This window comes from Alternaria burnsii (assembly GCF_013036055.1).
Source record: "Alternaria burnsii strain CBS107.38 chromosome Unknown 693, whole genome shotgun sequence".
Lineage (NCBI taxonomy): Eukaryota > Fungi > Ascomycota > Dothideomycetes > Pleosporales > Pleosporaceae > Alternaria > Alternaria burnsii.
This window is the reverse complement of record NW_024066117.1, coordinates 850,065-864,180: the sequence shown is the minus strand read 5'-3', so window position 1 is coordinate 864,180 and position 14,116 is coordinate 850,065. Positions and strand designations below refer to the sequence as shown.

General features: G+C 50.3%; 5 protein-coding genes across 5 annotated transcripts; 2 read left to right on the top strand and 3 right to left on the bottom strand.

The window, feature by feature from the left end:
* Positions 1-2,482: 2,482 nt before the first annotated feature.
* GT037_007944 (uncharacterized protein) lies at positions 2,483-2,725 on the top strand (the record flags this gene model as incomplete). The annotated part of the gene is made up of 1 exon (XM_038932991.1): positions 2,483-2,725. One exon carries the CDS (start codon positions 2,483-2,485, stop codon positions 2,723-2,725), a length of 243 nt encoding a protein of 80 aa, XP_038784492.1.
* A 606-nt stretch (positions 2,726-3,331) lies between these two features.
* On the bottom strand, positions 3,332-4,587 carry GT037_007943 (oxidoreductase domain containing protein; the record flags this gene model as incomplete). Its single annotated transcript, XM_038932990.1, has 2 exons — positions 3,332-4,472; positions 4,526-4,587. 2 exons carry the CDS (start codon positions 4,585-4,587, stop codon positions 3,332-3,334), a joined length of 1,203 nt encoding a protein of 400 aa, XP_038784491.1.
* A 743-nt stretch (positions 4,588-5,330) lies between these two features.
* Positions 5,331-7,124, bottom strand: GT037_007942 (4-coumarate-ligase-like protein; the record flags this gene model as incomplete). The annotated part of the gene is made up of 1 exon (XM_038932989.1): positions 5,331-7,124. One exon carries the CDS (start codon positions 7,122-7,124, stop codon positions 5,331-5,333), a length of 1,794 nt encoding a protein of 597 aa, XP_038784490.1.
* An 889-nt stretch (positions 7,125-8,013) lies between these two features.
* Positions 8,014-9,902, top strand: GT037_007941 (magnesium transport protein; the record flags this gene model as incomplete). The annotated part of the gene is made up of 3 exons (XM_038932988.1): positions 8,014-8,192; positions 8,243-8,964; positions 9,022-9,902. The coding sequence occupies 3 exons, from the start codon at positions 8,014-8,016 to the stop codon at positions 9,900-9,902; spliced, it is 1,782 nt and encodes a 593-aa protein (XP_038784489.1).
* Positions 9,903-10,240: 338 nt separating this feature from the next.
* On the bottom strand, positions 10,241-13,558 carry GT037_007940 (mfs transporter-like protein; the record flags this gene model as incomplete). The annotated part of the gene is made up of 7 exons (XM_038932987.1): positions 10,241-10,363; positions 10,414-10,695; positions 10,746-10,999; positions 11,072-11,541; positions 11,599-11,740; positions 12,295-12,387; positions 12,439-13,558. Coding segments are annotated over 7 exons (2,484 nt in total), but the record flags the coding sequence as incomplete, so codon positions are not given.
* Between the last annotated feature and the right edge of the window lie 558 nt (positions 13,559-14,116).

Sequence of the window (14,116 nt, the reverse complement as noted above, 5' to 3'; positions counted from 1 at the left end):
ATCCCGCCTGTGCAGTGCCATTCCAATGCTTATGGCGCGCGGATTAGCTGCTGTGTAGACGATGCAGGCGCAGCAGGCAAGATATGAAAGGCAGTCCTCGATCCGAAGCTCTTTACCAACGTTTGCTTGCGCATAGACTTGGTCGAACACGAAAGGTAAGGCAGACAGGCGGATCACTGTGGTGGCGGAGATGACGACCAGCAATACTATGGGGTCACCCATAAAGCCTGGCTCTTGGATTTGATGGTGGTGACGATAGTGCCGGGAGTTGGAGTAAGATCTGTTGATGCCATTATGTGTGTGGAGAACATGTAGGTCCAAAAGAGCGAAGAACATCCTGGAAGGACAGGTACCGGAATGTTAGCTGACTGACAAAGTAATCACACCGCTTCCCTTGAAAGGGGTTTCACTTATCGAGATGCTGCTGAATCCCAGTCTTGTGGACCCATTCTATTCTGGGCCAGTTGTACGTCATCTCCCATGCTGCAAATGGACATCCCTTGCATAGTCTACCACACTTCGGCGTAACACCTCATCAGACACCACGTCGAAACTCAGACTCAGTCCAAAAGCTCTTTTTTACTTATAGGACAATCACTAACGATCATACAATGGTGCGCCAGTCACCCAGCCCCCATGCTGCAGCATTTGCGTGTCAGTGCTTTCAGTTGGAAGGCGAGAATAGTGCGTATCCAGGTTGGCCGTGAACTGGCTTTATACCATGTTCCATCCCTGCTCGACAAGCGAGGGCGAGTCGCGCCTCAATCGCGCATTCGCGCTATTGCCGGAGATACGTGATAGACTGCGCCCTGCTAACTTGATGGCGGATCTGTAAGCCCATAAAACAGCTATGGATACTGTCAAAACCTGCGCAACGACTTGGATTGCGATGTCTGGAGTGTACTAGGACGTGATGGCTAGATGACAAGACTACAAAGATTACACGATCGATGCAACTTCACAATTGAAGACCCTTCCTGAACATTGACAACTGGGATCTGTCAGTCATTCGCGTCTTGAGAAAGTCTCGGTAAACGACACATCGAACAGCATTTGCTGACTCATTGCAGTATCGGGTCCCAGTGGCGTTTGGGGACTACCATAATGGGAATGGTCAGCATTACAGAACAAACTCGAACTTATACGTATGCTCATCACCATTTCCTGGTTGTCGACAAAGGCTATGATATGGATAGCCATGTCATCAACGCGGGGATAGGGCACTGTACGTTGATACGATGTGCTTGTAACTTTATGCAGAAAAGGCACTGATAGTAGGCTATGTAGCAGATCAACATCATAGATATGTACCTGAATGTTTATCAAATGTTTGTTCCGGCACTTGGTGACATGAGTATAGCGACGCTAGTATTCGCAGGCACATTCAACCACTTTCACGTTACTTTTCGTTTTGTATTGCGAGCGATCCCACCTGAATAATGCTAATAAGATACTTGTATGCACACATATCTGCGACATTCTCTTTTGGCGTCTTGCCTGGTACTTTCGCTGATCAAAATAGGATTCAAAGCGAGTCGGAGGTGCGCATGAAATGCGTGTAAAAGAAGGGACTGATAAAGGTTGTACTGGACAAGACGGAGTTTGGGCAGTAAAACAAGGACAACAAGCTTGATAGTACGACAAACTTCAAGGACGTAGCGGGCATGCTATACGAAGACATCGATGGCGACGACCCCCAAGGTTGACACTACACGTTGTTTTCTCAACACTGTCGCGTACATGCATACTCCATGCATGTCCCTCGGTGAACGTACATCTTGTACGACCACCTACCCACCCCCATGTCGAATCATGAATCTTTCGAAAAGCTTTTCGTAAACTTTTTCTACTGACCATGAAGGTAGTCGTTTTAAAAACAGTTCCGAAAAGCGCTAATTCACTATATGAATCTAATATTTGTTGACAGACTTCGACCCAGCCGATGCCGTCATACTGCTTAGCTCAATCGTCCAAGCACCCAATCTCTCGACCAAAATAGTTCGAATTGAAGGTTCGAACCACACTCGTTCCGACTATCGGACATAAGATGAGTTGTCAACATCGAAAGTAACAGCCAAGCATACGAACCCGCTGCGCGCCCTTGAACGAGTCAGTCATCCGTTACACAGCCTACTCCAGGACGGAACATTGCCACCATCGCTCGATGAATCAGGCTCTCTATTGTGGCCCTGCGACAGATCACACTACGTCTTCCAGAGACCAACCAAAGCTTCGTTAGGCCACACCCAGACCACGGCCAGCCCTGAAAACGACAATTCCTTCTGCGAGGTCACAGTGAATTACAACAAGACGAAAGGGTGGTGAAATTCTAACATGGAGCAATTTCCGCAGTGGAAAGCGCGGTACGCCTTGTTCTTAGCCTTTGCCTTGGTCGCAGCTCGCTTTGTTGCTTCCAGAAAATGGCGATCCACGCCCCTGTTCTGGTATTGGTGCAGCATCATTTCCGTCGAAGACCGCAAGGATGCAGATTCTTATTGCCGCAGTAGTACATACTTTGAATTTCATCATGCCCGAGTTCAGTACCATTTGCACTCGAAAGACAAGGGCAATATCGTTCGCTTCTGTTACGTCTCAAGCGCAAGAGGCACTGGAGCTTGACGTCACCCCCAACAAAGCTATTCTGGAACAAATGAAAGTTGAACTAAACATCAAACTGAAAGAAAATGAGGACTCTTATACAGGTCTATCATTTACAGTTCACTAGATTGGAGGGTTCGGTTCATGAGTCGAGTATCCAATAGTGGCTTCGTACAATATCATCAGCAAGAGTGACGGGACAAGCACTCGGTACCGCCGATTGGGAAGTCGACAAGACACCGCAAGGAATACCGAGAAGGATTCCCTCACACTCGGCGAACATTCCTTGTACTGGCTGCCATGCGCATTGGGGATCGAAGAGGCCGACGAGGAGCATGAATCTCGTGCCGAGTTGGATGACTGATGAGCTACTTGATTTTTTTACACCAACAAGTTGATAGATTCCTTCGCAGAGCTATGTGTAAGTCTGTCGGTCCACATTGTTGCTTGGCTCGCCCGATTTTTTTGGTGCATCTTATTGTCAGTTCATATTACTTCTTACGCTACTGTGGAGAATCTTGACACGATGGCTTCTTTCGTGCTTGTTATGATGGAGCTAAAGTTCTCAGACTGTAACGTACAATAGGAGACCTCTTAAGGAGACCTTTTCATGGTGCAAGAGCATATTCGGCTTCAGCATGAACAAGGATGAGGAAACTCGGATTGAGTACTCGATAATTGACTGTGTTATGTCTGAGATAGGTTCGCTCATATAGCAGTCACCAAACTAGACCTACAACTGCGTCGGGTAATCTAATGTCTCAATCTTTTCCGGGTATACGAGTCCGCCCTGCTTCCTCACCTCATCCATGACCTCCATGATTAACACACTCTCATCAAGGCCAAGGAACCTACCCTCTTTCCTGCCGTTGATAATCGCATCCGCAGCCTCATCCGCTTCCCAGAACATGCCCTGACCTTCGCCTTCTGATTGGAGTGAGCCACCGAAGCCATTGTACCAGCCGCTTCCCTTACCTGGGCCTGGGATGGGAAACTCTTTCGACTCAGCCTTGCCTTCTGAATCGATGATCCTGACGGAGAGGGGTCGGAAAGAGTGTCCAAAGACTTGAATCTCGCCCTTGGGTCCTTGGATGCGGACGAAAGGTAGGTCCTGGTTTCCTCCTGGGGCTGTTGCGACGCGGAGCGAGGTTGTAGCTACGGCGTGGACCTCGCCACCTTGATCTTTTGAACGTGGGAATTGCAGGATCATGGTGCTGTGCTCGTCGGCCTTGCCAGTGGGCTCATAGGTCTTGACAAAAGCCTGTAGCTTGGGCGGCTGGCGCGAGTCCTCGGGCTGAGTATGGTAGATGGTTTGGAAGACCCAGGTAAGGGCGTAGATACCAAGGTCGAGCAGGGCGCCACCCGCCAGATCAGGGTTCACCATGCGGTTCTTGCCGTCCGGGAAGTTGTTCTCGGGGTCGAGCGCCATGCTGTTGTCGGAAATGACGCGTGTGATGGGTCCGATGCGACCGGACGTGATTTGCTCGCGGACGTAGATGGACAGTGGGAAGTAGCGCGTCCATACAGCCTCCATCAGGAAGAGGTTCTTGGACCTTGCGACCTCAGCCAGCTTGCGCGCCTGGGCGGCATTGACTGTGAAAGCCTTCTCGCACAGCACGTTCTTGCCGGCCTCCAAGCAAAGCATGGCATTCTGGTAGTGGTGCGAGTGTGGTGTAGCGATGTATACAATGTCGATGTCTGGGTTCTTTACGAACTCCTCGTAGGAGCCATATGCCTTTGCTTCCGAGGGTGCGCCCACCTCCTTCAAGAAGTCTTTGGCGCGCGATTCCGACGACGACGAGGCGGCAGCGACGACGGTGTGCTTCAGGTGCTTGACGCCACGTGTGGTAGGGTCGCAAAGCAGATCCTTGGTGCTGTGTCCATGTTAGTAAACAACTTCAGTGGGGGTGTGGCGCGGGGTAGTTACAAGGTGACAGCGATGCCTCCAGTAGCGAGGATACCCCAGCGGACGGTCTTTGGTGATGACATGGCGTAGATGGATGGTTTGGTAGTCTCCCAGTAGATCCAAGGTGAGATTGTGAGCTCAGCGACGAGGAGCCTTTAGCGGCGTCAACAGGTTGACCTTTGTAGCTGCAGAGCTCCAACGTCATGACACCCACCGAACTTCGGGCAAAGCGCCGCATCTCAACCCCACTCTTGCCCCTCCATCAAGCTACCGGTGCCTAAAGGAGCAGACGGCCCGCGTCGCGAGACGTGGCCAACCTAACGTGTGATTGCCCTGTTAGAGGGCGTTGATGAGTAAGGAGTCGTCGTTAAGGGGTTGGGAGAGAAGCCTATCTCCGAAAGTCGACGCCAAGCCCATCACACTCCACGTAGCGCCGACGAGCTGGGAAACATGACCAGCCATGTTCGAAAAGCGATTGACTAATACCAACAGCAGAACCAAGACTCGTTGCAAACATATCCCGACATTTTCTCAGCACGAGTTCGTAACAACGGGAAGCTGGGGGACTTTCGGCCTAGGGCAGATCAGGAGCCAAGCGCAGCACAGGTGGCGAATGTCACGGAGCATATGGAGCCAGCGTCGACAGATAGAGCATTGCATATTCTCGCCACAACCAAAGGACGTCACGATGGAGCTGCTATAGCTTCGCCTTGCTACCACTTTGAATGCGTGCATGATATCTGTCCCTCATCTCTCGCCTCAACATCTTCCCCGAAGGAGTTCTAGGTATCTGAGAACGACGTCAGTGTAAGTAGTTCATAGCAGTTCAAGCACTCACTGAATCAACAACCTCAACACCACCAGTCAGCCACTTGTGTCGACTCAAGCGTCCTTCGACCCACTGATGTAGCTTCTTTACGACGATATCCTCGCCCTGTTTCCCTCCCTCGTTCGTGAGTACGATCCATGCTCTGACAAACAAAGACCCATCGCCGCGACCATTATCGACGCCAGCTACGCATGCATCGCGCACAAGACCCTCCGGATGGTCCAGCAACGTATCCTCCACCTCCGTGGCAGCAACTTGTAGACCTTTGACCTTGATCATCTCTTTTAGGCGATCGAGGTAGTGAATACGGTCATGCTTGTCGCGCATGACAAGATCTCCAGTGCGTAGCCAGCCCGGTTCGGTGAACATATCCGCTGTGGCTTTGGCTTCTCTGAAATAACCGGGCGTGACAACTGGTCCACGTACCCAGAGCTCACCCTTCTCACCCTTGGCTACGTCTTTGAGTGTGTCAGGGTCCACAATACGAGCCTGCATACCTGGGAGCAGATATCCAATCGTGCCAGACAGCGCAGGCTCTAAGCCAAAGATCCCATTCGCACCCGAACTAGCGATACTGGCTGCTTCACTGAGGCCATAGCCACTTGGTACTGGTATTTCTGCACCCTGTGGTAGCTTCCTGGCCAGCTGATGTGCGACATCTGGTGGCAGATATGCAGCACCGCTAGATGCGACGACCACAGAGCTCAGGTCATATTTCTCAGTCAATGAGCTTTGAGCAAGCTGACGGACTAGAGGTGGGACGAGTGGAAGATGTGTAATCTTGTACTTCTGTATGCTCTTCAAAGCAAGCTCGAGGTCCCACTTTGGAAGGATGACGGAGGTCTGCTTGATTAGATTGAGACGAAGGATCCACAGGATCATCCCGTATGAGTGATACATCGGGACAACACCGAGTAAGGTGACGGGCGTCAACGGTTCGTCTCCTGCGAAGCGCGCAGCTTGTACACTGGTATGGAGCGTTTGCATTCCAGAAGAGTAGCCATTCCTATGCGTGATCATCATTGCTTTGGGCAAGCCGGAAGTTCCTGAAGATTGAAACAGGTATGCCATACGATTTCCGCCAAGCAGCTTCCGCTTTTGTTCTGGCAAATTGAAACCTTCTCTTACAAGCGATTCGATAGTACGATGTCCTGATACGTGGTCTAATTGAGGATTATCGCTCAGTACGATGACCTTTTGAGGGTTCAACTTAAGCTTCAGAGATAGATTGTCGCCCTCGCCAGATCCCAACTTGAGCGCTTCACTCAACACCGGGAGCAGCGTCTCATGACACATGATGCTCGTAATTTGCATTCTTCTCAATACCCACCATAATTCGTAGGGCGTACTCGCTGGACTGATCCCGCCGAAGACCAGCTCTGATCGGAAACATGCGTGCGCTATCATTGGATAGTGCAGATGATTCCGTGAGAACAAAGCCAAGATTTCACCATCTTCTTTATCATCTACCGGACTCTTATCCAGACCCAATGGATTTGGACCATCATATCTGAAGACGCGCGCCAATGCACATACTCGAGCATAGAAGCTGTGGAGGGTGACTACTTCTTCCGTGACGGCGTTGATGAATAGAGGGTAATCTTCCAGCAATGGGTTGTTTGACGGAAAGCAAAGCTCGTGGATATTAAGATCGTCTGGTGTAGGCGGAAGTGGACCATATGGCGACGAAAATACAGCTTGGTCGTGAGGTAGATATTTGTCTTTTTGGGGATCAGGAGCGTTAGGTCCAAGGAACCGAGACCAATGGGGTTTTAGGATATCATGCGTCATGTTGGGATCTGGGTGAATTGAAGTTGCTAGACGTCAATAGAAATATGTTAGATATTAAGACAAGGCACACATACGTGCCCTGCCAGTGTACCTTTGTGCGACATTGAATTTGGACTTCCGAGGTGTACTACACGCCCCGCGTTCTCCCCACATTCGGCCCTGACGTCGTGCAGGCGAGTAAGCCCAGGGATAACACACGGTAAGTTTTGTGTAGGCTGCAATCATACATAGTATGATGACAAGAAAAATGCCGCTGCAATGGCACCGCTCAGTCGGTGCTGTAGCAGAGTTTACGCCACGGATTCGGGCGGACAAAGCTATCGATTTCACCTGTAAGCTTGTATCGTAATTACTATATTCCTGGGCTACATCTAGCCCAACTCGGACTGGAGATTTCTATCGCATAAGCCCACGATGTTTCGGTCAACATCTATATACTTTGTCGCGTGGTACAAGCACTCTCGAAGAGGTTCTAGGTGAGCTGGCATCCCAAGTGTGGCTTTGCTGATGCCGGGCGCCTGAATCTTACGTCTAGACCAAATTGGGTCGGACTCGTCTCAGCTGATGGCGCCACAGACTGAGCAACATGGCATGCGCGATGTCTGTACTTTTCAACACACTCTTTGTCCACACGGTCCAGTACGCAGAAGGACTAACATTTTCAGGCGCCTCCTTGGATGTGGAGATCCGCATAGAGGCGCGCGGGTATACGTCGCTGGAAACCTCGCGTATGCACCCCTGATGCAACCTTGAGATTGTCGCGCTTCAGTCTCAGCCTTCGGGACTTATTTTCAGCCCCCAACATCGCCTTGCAGCCTTGTCACAGAGCTATAAACCCATCGCATCGTCCTCTCTATCGTTAGTACGCAAATTTAGCATTCGAATAACCATGTCTTCTAATTCCGATATTGGCAACGACGATGTCCTGCCTGCCAAGAGGGACACGATGCCGGCACTTTGGAGTGCGAAGCAAATTCCACATAGCGCAGACTTTCCCGATCCCTATGCATTGATCGGAGACGCATATGAACGGATATCAGTGGCAGATGAGTGGGAAATACCAGATCCGTAGGTAGATAACACGGCTGTATTTCCAGATCATCACTTACGCAGCACAGCAACAGTAAGAAGCTACCATACTTGGCGCACATCAAATCGCTGTCAACATCATGGAAAAGCCTACGTCATCTGGCGGACTGGATGCAGGTCGGAACAACCCCATTGCGTTGGAATGAAATCAAACATCACCCAGAGGAGCTCGAAAGGCGGCGGAACAAGACCAATGTCACCTTCGTGGAATACAACCCTTCCACAGCACCCAAAACTACAGCAATCAAGACACCAACATTGCTGCACGAAACTTTACAAGCCCTGTCGCATGAGCGTACAAAACAGCCTCCTCTGCGACTGTTCGTTGTAGAAGATCTGTCTCAGCAAGTCATCGAGCTTTTGGGAGCGCGCTTCGATATTGATCCTTTATTCTTCCGTGAGCAAATCGATGACTACGTGTGGCATAACACTCGCGACCCCTGGGCATCACCGCCCAGCCTAATCTCAAGCATGAAGCATCGACCGTGGTTTAGAATGCGCAATATGAGATTACGATATTTCAAAACAGAGAAAGATTTCGAGGATTCGAGGTTAGAGGCAAACACCTGGAACGTGCTGAGACGTCCTGACAACGATGAGAATCATTGGCACTATCAAGACAGAGATGGAGCAGTCGTATCCATTATGCGTACACGAACCACAATGTGGATTGGCAAAGATAAGCAGTGCGGAAACGGAACTGTAGGAATCGTGTTGCTGGATCCAACCGTCAGCCAGGGTCAACCACTATGTGAGTACTAACACATGACATCTCAACCTGGCAAAATTACACGCTGACACTGCAAAGGGTATGATCGCAGTAACTGGCTGCCGACCCCTAGGATGGAGACCAAGGTCTACCCTTCAATCAAGTCATCTGTATCCTGGTTCGAAGATATTGTCCAAATGACTACCGCATTCCCATGGTTCGAGCGGGGAGAAGGTCACGATATAAACGCGCAAGTCCTTGCTAAACCAACCATATACACCGTCTGTGCGGAATGGCTTATAGTGTGTGACTATGTAAGGGCCCGACTTAGCCAGATAGAATGGGAACTTGAACTGCCGCGCCTCTTCCGCTCAAAAGGCGACGCCATCGATACATCGCTCAAACGGCTTCACACTTGGCGTCGGCAGATTCCTGTATTTCGAGAGATGGTGGCAGAGACGTTGGAACACGCGCTCCCAGCCGCAGCGCGACTCACAACCCCGTCTCCTCAATATTCCGCCGCGCCCAACTCACCTCTTTCTATACGCTCAGCGTTTTCTGATAACCTGGTCATCAACTTTGAAAACGTGGAAGGATTTGAGGATATAGTCCCCGACTTCAAACGTGTTCTTGCCGATGTCAACGAACTACAGGAACGCGTCGACCGTCTTACCAGCATTGTCACTTCGGAGATATCCATCGAAGATTCACGTCGCGGACTTGAAGAGAATCACAACATGGCAAGAATCACATGGCTGGCGACTATTTTCATTCCCTTGACTTTCATATCTGGTTTATACAGCATGAATGAGAGCGTGTCAGCGTTGAAATCAACATACGGGTGGTATTTCCTGACCGCCGTGCCGTTTACGTTGATTGTTATGGCAATCGGGTGGGTCGCAGGCGGCGGGAGCCTCACGCCATGGCGGAAAGATTCTACAAAGCAAAAAGGTATGATTGGGGGAAGAGATATGAAATAGAGCAAAGTTATGAAGACCGGGCATGATACTATCTAACGCTAGCACCGGAAAACATTTCTTCGACATGAAGCGGCATATTAGTCTTGTAACATTTTTTCTCGCTAGCTTCCAACAACAACGACAACGCTTTCGTCACCGCCTGCCCTCGGCTACAATGTGAATCTGAAACTCGGATGCTGATGGCCGAGTCTATCCGCATCCGCTTGCAGAAGTCTGTCATCTCGCTCACCCCTGTCTCGCTTCTTGTTTTCCCAACCCAAGTAGACACACTGGGCAGCAGAGAGTACGATCGTTATCACTAATGCACCAAGGCTAACCGAATGGCCCAAAACATACCTCGGCGCATCGCGTTGGAGGTAGATGAATGTACCGATAAAGGCCGAACAATTAGCAATGGAAATCACCATACCGATTCCGACTGCTCGGACATAGTGAGGCGCAAGGTTATTGGACGCCCATCCCTGGATACATGTGAGCAAGACAAGTACGCAGATCTTCAGATCAAGCTTACCATGAGCATGGGTGAGCCTTGAAAGACACCGATGGCAACTAGGAACGTGCCGGCATATCGTACGGCATTGGTCGTCGCTACTATCAGCATCACGTAACCGCATATTCCCAAAATGCATCCTCCGATGATAAAGTAGCCCCGGTTCTTCAGTTTGTCCGAGGCATACGCCGTGCCAATGACGGTGATGAAGGCAGCCATGTTGGGGGGCACCGTGAAAAGCTGCGCAGTAGTGCTTCGATAGCCCATTCCTGCGATGATGCTAGGTAGGAACAATGAAAAACTCTATTGTAAATCAGTGTTGCCATTAAGACATGGAAGTGGAAAAGACGTACGTATAGCGGTACCAATAAGAAGAACCAGATGAAAGCAGAAAGATAGGTCTGCGGGGCTTTCAGTGCCATCCTTACCCAATACCAGCTAAACTTCTCATCTTCCACATCGACTTCAGTAGACCCTCCCGCGTCAAGTCTCATGCGTCGTAATGCCCATTCTTTCTCTTCGTCGCTTAAGAAACCTGCTGCTGCAGGCGTGTCGGGCATGAAGAAGAAGCAGATGATGCCGAAGACAACGGTTATTGCGCCCTCGACTATACTAAGTTAGTACAATGTATTTCCTGATATAAAAGGTGAACTATGAATGTTACCCAGGCTGGACTTACCAAAGAAAATCCAGGGCCACCTCCGGTACTGTCCAACTTCAATGGTAGCCAATCCTGAAGCTAACAGTCCACCAAAAGCCCCAGATAGAGGCGCAGCGCAGTAGAACATCCCGCTTCTCAACAACATCTCTCCTCTCCTATAGAACATGGCAAGATAGATTATCACGCCACCAAGGATACCACCCTCACATAGTCCTAGCAACAGCCTACATGCGACCAGCCCGGCGAAAGACTGGACGAAGCCCATGAATGTGCACACTAAACCCCATGCAGTTATAAGAGCTGGTAAGTATATGCCGGCACGTAGGCGCTTGACAAGAAGGTTCGAAGGTACATCGACGAGGATATACGGGATGTAGAAGACTAGAAGCGCAATGTTGAACCGAGTGCCGGTTGTGATGGATAACTCGTCTGACAGGCCTGCTATACGGGCGTTACCGATATTGCTGCGGTCTATGAATGAGAAGAGCCTAGATAGATGACTTAGTATATAGCCTGATGTTGTGTACGATAGCAAGCGAAGATACCAAATTCCGAATAACCAAGGTAAGATATGGGTGTCGAATTTACGATTTACACGCCTGTCTAGGGCGACATCGATCATTTCGTCAGGCACAATGGCCTTCTCGATACGTTCAGTGCCAAATTCTTTAGGTTCTTCCATTGTAGCTAATTGGTAGGTTGAAGGCTCAGCAGCGCGCGCTCACAACAACAATGGAGAAGTCAGGTGCGAACAAGAAAAGAGATAGACATTAACAGAAATCTAAGGATCTAACTATTGTTACACTCATGACCCGTAATTGTACGTTTTCCCGAACCAACACCAATAGACTAATGTCCCTCCACACTGCGGGGAAGTTCGAAGGATCAACAGTAATGCGGGGATTTCTCCAAAAGGCATGCCGAGCTATTAAGACGTGCTTGTTGACCAGTGGGCGTCCCACAAAATGTCTTGCGCAAGGGCAATGTGGCGTATGGCGTTCCGCGGAGACGGCTGAATTGCGAGTGCGGAGAAGAATGGCAAGGCTGGTAAGCGAAACAGCAGAAGATGTGGCTGACGATGACCCGAAACACGTGCCGTTAGCGAGCCGCTGCCGCCACTTATTTCGTCATGAACGCCCAGAAGCTTCTAGCCAGTACGACGCTCGGCAGATCAACGACACGGTAGAAAACCTCCGCTACGATTGCAACGAGGGGAGCGCAAACCAAGAAGCACACGAAACTGCTCGCAGCGTTGTTCATGCCGGCGGTGACCATGTGTGTGTATAGCTTGATACCGGCGGTGTATATGATTATGGATTGGACGAGGAACCAGCCTGAAATTTGTAAGTAGTTGTTCGATGGAGCGCTCCAGGGCCGTCACTTACTGAAACTCCTCTTGCCTAGCGAAACAAAGAAACCGCCGCGAAGCACGGATCGAGGCCACTCGAACGTCTCGATGAGGAGCATCGATCCAAGGATGATGAGGTAGTTGTCGACCCTCGGCATTGGCTGATCCAGGTCAGCGTTCTCGTTTAGGAATCCATCGTCGTATAGCGCGGTGTGGCCGTATAGTTCGTTGTCGCGCATGCTAGGCTTCCCGGAGATAAAGGCGAATTGCAGTATAAAACCGGTTACGACCATGATGGCGTACAGTGGCCAGACCGGTATGCCGAAGTTGCCGATCTTGAATCCCTTCAGGGATCGGAACTGAAAGTCCATGTTGAGAACCGCATCAGCGATGATAAGACCAGTGACACTGTACCAGGCCCAACTCTGCACCCAGAATGCCGCTACGATGAAGGCCAACATGGCCTTGACGCGCCATGAAGTGCGGGTGTTCGGGACAATAATCATGGTAATGTAGACAGTGTAACTTTGCTGGAAGAGCACAGACACTATCCAAAGGGTTCCTGATGGAAATACATCGTTGGCAGCTTGACTAGCGTAGCGCTTGTTGACCCAGAAAATCTCAAACAGGGAGTTGAAGTAGAGCAGGAAGTTACGAAGGCGCATTGGTGCGATGGTGGAGATGTTGCCAGTGGAAGCCAAGAATTCGGAGATGTAGTCGGTTGAGCTTGTACTAAAGGCTGCCGCCGCGAAAGAGTATGCAATGAAAGTGGGAATCCATAACCTGATACCGCGACGAAAGATACTGGAAGCACCGACTTCGCGAGTCTTGTTGGCGAGATATGGCAAGCAGATAGTTCGCGCAGAGAGGAAGATAATCCATGAATAGATCAGAGCCTCGTTGGCGAAGAGTACTGAAAAAGACTTGCGAAGTACGACCTGGTATGTCGGGCCCTCAATGTTCTTCGAGTCGGGGAGGGCGGCTGGGAGGAATGTCTGGAAGAAGATAAAGAGGAAAGATTGGAACACGAGTAGGCCACGGAGCCCGATAAGGTAGTTCTGGTCAATCGAAAGACTAGTCGTCCCTTGCGGGGTTGACGACGAAGGGAAGAACGCCTTGAGTTTGGACGAAAGGGTAGGCTCCATTGTTGCAGACATCTTGTTCAGTACCGCGAGCAAAGGTAAGAAACTTGATGGTAGAAGAGGAAGAGCAGCTTACCAACAGGGTAATTTACCCTCAACCTCGATCTCACACGGACAACAGATTGAGCACAAGCCCATGGCATTCATGCGCAGCAGTAGCACCAAGTGCCATAGCCAAGATACCCCCGGGGGAGACCCGAGATCAGCACCTTGGCCACCAGAACGCCCACGTACCTGAAGGTAACTTTTCTTTCCGCAACTAGCACAACATTCACCTACCGAGCACGGGAAGCGTTGAGCTTAGCTGCAACGCAAGCTTCCGAGGAGCCCTCAGGTGCATGCACGCCAAGGTCTACCTATGCTTTTTGTGGCGTTCTCGACGTCCCGCTGTGAATCTGTTGATAAGCGTTGAGCCTAGTGGAGGCTGGTAGCGGGTAACTTTCGCGGGTCACAATAGTTTACAAATTTGTGCAAGCCGAACCAGTCAGCATACAGACAGCTGTTGATCGTTATCTTGTCCTAGGATGTTGGATTGACGGCCTTGAGATTGTGTAACAGTGCAGTCCTTGTCAT